This window comes from Oenanthe melanoleuca, chromosome 2 (genome assembly GCF_029582105.1).
Source record: "Oenanthe melanoleuca isolate GR-GAL-2019-014 chromosome 2, OMel1.0, whole genome shotgun sequence".
NCBI classification, from domain to species: Eukaryota; Metazoa; Chordata; class Aves; order Passeriformes; family Muscicapidae; genus Oenanthe; species Oenanthe melanoleuca.
The window spans coordinates 24,990,870-24,997,969 of record NC_079335.1 but is presented as its reverse complement, the minus strand read 5'-3'; the positions used below and the strand labels follow the sequence as shown (position 1 = coordinate 24,997,969).

The 7,100-nt window shown below is 42.3% G+C and overlaps 1 protein-coding gene across 1 annotated transcript in view; it reads left to right on the top strand.

The window, feature by feature from the left end:
• Positions 1 to 2,240: 2,240 nt before the first annotated feature.
• NECAB1 (N-terminal EF-hand calcium binding protein 1) overlaps positions 2,241 to 7,100 on the top strand; it is a 51,967-nt gene continuing 47,107 nt past the window's right edge. Inside the window, exons 1-2 of the mRNA XM_056485599.1 lie at positions 2,241 to 2,550; positions 6,100 to 6,124. Coding sequence (XP_056341574.1) covers positions 2,509 to 2,550; positions 6,100 to 6,124 — 67 coding nt within the window. The 5' untranslated portion in view covers positions 2,241 to 2,508. The remainder of the gene's footprint in view (positions 2,551 to 6,099; positions 6,125 to 7,100) is intronic.

Sequence of the window (7,100 nt, the reverse complement as noted above, 5' to 3'; positions counted from 1 at the left end):
CCCTTGGGATACATACCAGTCAGCTCCTGCAGTGAAAAAAAAGATACCATAAAGCAGATCCATTCCCTTGGTCAAGTGCAAATAGTACTGTTCTGCTGGAAAGGTTATATTTTGACTGAAGTATTACACAGAGATTTTCCTGTCAGTTAGAGGCCACACACATAGATTGCAGAATCGTGGAGTTGTTTAGTAACTCAATTAGACACTTTGGCAGCTTGCATTTCCTCAGAAATAAGGAAGTTTGGCTGTTTATCTATCTCAGCATTGATGGCTCTTGTTGCAATCACAGTCCACTGCACAGTAAGTGGAGGGTAGCTCTTGCTGCCAGTTTTAATTTGTTTTTTTTTCCCAGATTAAAGTGCAAAATCATTACACACTGGCTGACCATTTCACATGAGCAAAGATCCTGGTAAAGTAGCTGGTTTCTAAATAAAAGTTTAATGATTTGACACACAAAAAACCCCAGGTTCTTTTAGGTTTTATCCTCAGACACACACAGAACAACTTTTATTTCTTGTAGTAGATGGTGAGCAGCACAGGTCTGTGGCTGCAGAGGGGAGCATGTGAGCAGAGGGGAGTGCTGAGCTTGCTCACCTCACCTGGGCAGGTCACAAAGCCATCATCCTCCCAGTAAGGCAGTACCTGTACTGCCACAGCACAGGGCACCACAGAGCTGCACTCCCCTCTCCTCACATCTTCTTGCTCAGAGACAGAGGGAGGTCAGTGAATGAATATGGAACCTAGTAAAACTCAGAGCTCTGGTTCTGCTTCTGGCATTAATATTGAGATATTGCTTCAGGTAATTTTAAAGCAGTATAAAAACTATCATGATCAGAAAGTTTCACATATACTCTACTCATAACTTTCTCATATAGTCCTATGAGACATTTTTGATTCTTATGTTTTAATTTTTACCCTAAAAATGTCAAGATGGTACGATATTTTTTTTCATAATTTTGAAGGAAGATTTCTCTAGACAAACAAAATATTCTTAGTGAATGTTAAGGCTAATCAAAAAGGAAAGGTAGTGGTTCTTCATCAAAGGTCTTTTTATTTCAGGACAGAAATTAGTCCAAAAAGTTAAATATGTAAATTATTAATGTTGTTGTTATTAATGTTAACAAAAACAAGCCCCTCTATAGTCTAAATTAACTTGTTCCTATTTCCTCTTGGCTCTTGAGACAACCTTTGGAATTTTTTCTTCTTTCCTCTCTCTGGAAAAAAATATATACCCATACTTCCATCATAAAAATCAGATTAAATAAAAGCCTTTCAGTGTTTTTGAAAAGCAAAAATAGCCTGAGATGATCTTTCCGTCTCTTTTTAAAGCCATCTTTATGAATTGAGATAAAAATTGCTCACCCTGTGAAATGCCTTGTCTTTCCAATTGGACAGTTCTCTCTTCCATCTCTCAGATTTTCCTCTGAAATGTGGAAAGGGAGGTGAGAGAAGCAGAAACTTTCAAGCCTCAAAGTGAGGCTTCTCATTTATTAAGGTGTTTTTAAACAAAAACTTCATTCCAATTTTTTTTAAGAAGCATAGTATCATATATAGTAATCAATAACTGCAGTATGTAATGTATAACACTTGTAATATATGATATATAACTGCAATGCCATCTGCTCGTGGTGTGTGCTGGGAGCACAGAGTCAAAGCTGCTGTTACTCGATGTCCATGCAATCACTTCTGGGCACGGGTGTGCAGTAGCACGGAGGGGGCTCCTCTCAGAGCAGCTTTCCTTCTCCCTCTCCCGGGACCCTCTTCCTCTCCTGCCCTCACCCTGCGGGCACATCCCGTCCACCCCGCAGCTCCCCGCTTATTTCCTTCAGGAGCACCAGCGCTGCTGCCCTGATTTTTGGCCAGGCCACTTGTAGGGATCTATTCTATTCTATTCTATTCTATTCTATTCTATTCTATTCTATTCTATTCTATTCTATTCTATTCTATTCTATTCTATTCCTCATTCTATTCTATTCCTCATTCTATTCTATTCCTATTCTATTCTATTCCTATTCTATTCTATTCTATTCTATTCCTATTCTATTCTATTCTATTCTATTCTATTCTATTCTATTCTATTCTATTCTATTCTATTCTATTCTATTCTATTCTATTCTATTCTATTCTATTCTATTCTATTCTATTCTATCCCGAGCGCTTTTGCAGAGCGGAGTGTTGGCGGTCCCCGCCCCATCGCCGCTCCGCACTGCCGAGACTTCACCTGCGGGCCGGCGGCTCGTGGCTTTCTTGAGAAAGATCTCCCAAAAGCGGCTGTGCTGAAGGGGAAGGCGGCCAAAACGACCGTGAACCCAAGATCCCGGTTTCTTTCATGGAGAGAAGGGGAGTGTCGGCAGAGTGCGCCTGAAGGATGCAACAGGGCGCGCTCCTCCCGCAGCCACGGGGAGCAGCAGCGGCGGCAGACTCTGCCCTGCCCGGCCCTGCCCGGCCCTGCCCGGCCCTGCCCGGCCCTGCCCTGCCCCAGGGACCCCGGGCAGGCTCTGCGGGAGGATGGCGGCGGATCGGGGAGCGGGGCTGCGCATCTTCCGCGATGTGAGTGAGTACGGCACCGCGGCACGGAGCCAGCCTTCCGCACCTGCGAGCGCTCGGGGAGGGGGCACCTGCTTGGTTATGTGCTGCCTTTTTCTCTTGCCTTTTCTTTTCTCTTCATACTTCCCCCCACTACCTTTTTTTTTTTTTTTTTTTTTTTTTTTTTTTTTTTTTTTTTTTCCTTGGGCTGCTATCTCTCCTCCCTCGGTGGAAGGGGATAAAGTCCAGTGAGGCTGTGGATCTTCCCCCATCCCCTTTCCCTTATCCCTTTCCCTTTTCTTTCCCCTTCCCCTTTCCCCTTTCCCTTATCCCTTTCCCTTTCCCTTTTCCCTTTCCCTTTCCCCTTTCCCTTTTCTTTTCCCTTTCCCTTTTCCCTTTCCCCTTTCCCTTATCCCTTTCCCTTTTCCCTTTCCCCTTTCCCTTATCCCTTTCCCTTTCCCTTTCCCTCTTCCCTTTCCCTTTTCCCTTTCCCTCTTCCCTTTCCCTTTTCCCTTTCCCCTTTCCCCTTTCCCCTTTCCCCTTTCCCCTTTCCCCTTTCCCCTTCCCCTTCCCCTTCCCCTTCCCCTTCCCCTTCCCCTTCCCCTTTCCTTTCCCTTATATTTTCTTTTTCCCTTTTACCCTTCCCCTTTTGCTTCTAATGGCTGCATGTGTGAGGAGAGCAGGTTCATGTTTGGGGGTGGCTTGGAGAGGTTCTGGGTGAAAACACTCCTCTTTCCAAATAAGTTGCTCCAAATTTTATTGTTTTTGTTGGGACAGGGGAAGAGAGGCACTTTTCACTAGAGTTTCTCACCCTATAAATGCACTTCCTCCCATCCCTTTAGATCCTGCTGAATTTGAGGTGCCCAAGGTCAATGTGCAGAAAATTCTGAGCCCCTCATTCCTTTGAGGGTGAGCCCAGGAAGGTGCCCTGATGGCCACACAACCCCCAAGAGGTGCTGTGCTGCCTGTCACCAAGGGCTCAGCATCTTACAAGGTGCAGCTGTAAAGTTTCTTTTGTCTAAATTTGTGCAGCACAGAGCATTTCTTTGTTCCAAGGCAAATCCTGGTAAAAGGCAAACTCCCACCCAAAGATCTTCAAAGTATCCCCTGACCTTGGTGAGACCTACAAATCTTGAGACCAACTCTGATCCACTTCAGACCAGCTCTTGTATTGATGTTATTCCACAGTTTCAGCTGAAAATGGATGTAAAGGACTCTTTATCTAGATGTTTTCTCTAATATGCCCACTTCAACTTCCCCAACCTTTCCCCAAATTATTTCAAGCAATCCTCATCTGCTCTTCTCCTGATTTCTCTTGCCTCCACAGGAAATTGTTTAAATAAGACTTTTATTGACTTTTATTATTTCAATTCAAGTATATTGGAAATGCAGATTTTTTTTCAGAGATACCACTTGTAAAAGAAATGGGAGAATTACAGTCATACATCAGAAAAGCAGAAGAGAAATCCAAGTTGCCAGGAAAGAGTTAAAAAACATTAAATGGAGACAACTCTCCAGTTTAACTCAGGTTATGCACATGGTCAGACTGTCTGATAAACTGAAAACTTTTTATTTCACTAAAGTAGAAAATATAATTAAAAATAAAATTATTTGTTTAATTTTTAGTATTTTCTTAAACCAGTGTCAAGTTCATATTTATAGGAAAGCAGATATCTTTCACAAATTTGTGACTAGGAGGGAGGGAGGCTGTTTCTGTGATTCTCCTCTTGTATCTGGAGGAAAACCTAAAATCCAAGCCATGCCTGCTTCAAAGTAGGAACTGGACTCCGGGGGCCCCTCCTGCTGTGAGAGTACATTAATGTCACATATATTTTAGATATTTGGGGGTGTGTAGGTGTGTGATTACTCCTCAGTGAAGTACCCCCACCTACATAAACACATTTAAATTAGACCAGGCAGCAAGAGGTTTGTTGTAAGGCTGCACAGAAAGGGCAGGCACTGAGGTCCTGATCATACTCGGGAACAGAATTAAAGTATCATAAAATGGTGTGGGTTGGGAAGAACCTTAAAAATCATCCAGTTCTAAACTCCCTGCCATTGCAGGGACATATTCCACTAGACCAGGTTGATCAGAGTTTCATCCAGCCTGGCCTCTGACACTGCCATCCACAACCTGCCTGGGCCACCTGGACCAGTGCCTCAGCACCCATACAGGAAGGGTTTTTAAAGGTTTTTATCTAACATCTATTCTAAACCTATTCTCTTTCAGTTTGAAGCCATTCCCCATGGTCCTGTCACTAAATGCTCTCATAAATAATCTCTCTCCAGAGAGAGAGACCTAAGGAGAGTGATATATGACTATTAAAGCAACCTCCTCCCTGGTCTTATGTCAAACTTCCTCTCAAGTGTCTAAAGGATTTTAATATTTCCTTAAGGTTGGGGGGGGTTAATGAATTAAAACAAATTATTATAAACTTTAAATAATAATTATAAAAGAATAAATATATAAAATAATTGATTTAAATCAATTTTTAAAATCACTTATGCAGAAACTTTTACCACTCTTGCCCCCATGGTCATGGGACATTTTTATTTACTTCAAACTCCACTGCTACATCCCTTCAAAAGTCAAATTCTTATACTGAAAATTGAGTGTATGATTTACTTGGATAAATAGGGAGGGGAAATGTAATCTTACTAATTATATTTCATATTTTATATGTTGTATGTTTGGTCCAATGCAAAGTTCAGCTTAGAAACCATCTGTGAAGTCCTGGATGTGGTCACAACTCTGTTGGTTCCCTTCCAACCCCACCTTGCACTAAACATTCATGAAGGTTCTCAACAGAGCCTGGCACTTGGAACAGTCTTGTCTGGTTTCACTTCTAGCAGCAGAGCAGTCAGGGCATGTGCTGGAGAAGCTGTTTAAACGCTACTAATGTTTTAATAAACCAGAAAATGTTTCCATTGCTATCAGCTCTCAAAAATATACATGCCCATTTTGAAACACTTCACTGATAGTCACAGCAGCAATAGAAACTACATTTGGAATATTTGCTTTCTTCCCTTGCCTACACTTGCTGCAGCATTTCCTGGATGCCTCCCCATTGCAATTCAGGCTGAAGTAGCCTGTGACACCAAGTCTGATCCCTTCGTGCCACCAGCTCCTCTCCTGACTTATCCCTTTGCTTCCTCCACCCACACCAACCACGAGCCTTTCTGACCAGCTCAGATGCCCAGCACATCCCCCCAGCCATCATTCTTGCTCTGCTTCTTTAAGCCACCTCTCTCAAACCTGAATCCAGGATCATGGTAGCCATATGGTGTCAGGTTTTGTGCCTGATCATCCTTGTAATCCATAAACAAACTAGAAAATAAAGCTGGTTCTTGTTATGGTCTTGGTTTTTAGTGCACACAGCAAGGGAGGAGTTAAAAAAAGCAATACTGAGGGAAGGGTGGAGACACATTAAGAACTTTAAAATTCTATGCAGCTTTGTGAAAATGTGATGTAGACTCCAAACTATAAATATGTACTAAGAAGAACATTGTTTGTTATTAACCCATACAAAAGAAAAAAATGACTGTTTTCTTTCTGTCTCTCTTTTTGTTTAGATATTGAGAAGAGCAGACAAGAATGGTAAGATTGCTCACATGCCTTGCCTCCTTCCTTTGGAAAAAAGAATCCTTCATTAATTCAGTGTTTTAAGTCATGTTTTAAACATCCTAACAGAAAAACCAGACATTCCTCATGTCATTTTATGTTTCTTGCAGATTCAGTGCCATGTATTATGTTGTACTCTGATCTTCCCTTCATTAAGGACAGATCTTATGCTTTCACAATTTGACATTTGTGTTTGATTTGCACTTTGGGTGCATGTGGGTGTTTTCCAGTGAGACTGACTCAAGAAGGTTTGAAGTATTTGTTAGTAGCTCCATCACACTACTTTTTTAAATCACTATAGGCTACATCCAGAAATCAGACTTGTTTTTCTATTTGTTTAGTGTGTCAGTAGGAAGAATAAACCCTTGAATCCAAGTCACATATTTATAGCACAGAAGTCATAAGTTTTTATAGTAACAAGGGAAACATTGAACTATGTCAAACCCGCAGATCAGAAAGGTTTAACCCTGACAAGTAATTCCCAGTCCAGTCAATCCTCAGAAAACAGATACTGTGTGCATTTAATAAAGAGAAGGTAAATGGATACCATTGAGAAAATCAGTGATAGTAACTTACAAGGAGGAACTCTTGGGCAGCAAGTGGCTGCTGTACAGTTTGGTGGTGTATCTGAGCATGCTGAATAACTGTTTGCTGTTGCTGAGAGAAATTTCACCTCCACAGCCCACTTCTGGCTGCTATTCCTGCCCCAGCTCATGTGCAGCAACAGGCACATCCCACAAGACCTCCTTCAGAGCGCTCAGGAGCCACAGAATCCATCACTGTGAGAGTTTTTGGTAGTGTTTCCTTTATTCTGTCCCTCAGTCAGCCTGCCAGTGGTTTGCATGGGCAGTGATGGTGCCAGTTGAATTCCAGGGTGAGGGCTGCCATGGGGAGGACTCCAGCACCTGCAGTGGTGCATCTCTAGCTTAGTTACCTGCTGACCACTGCAAAG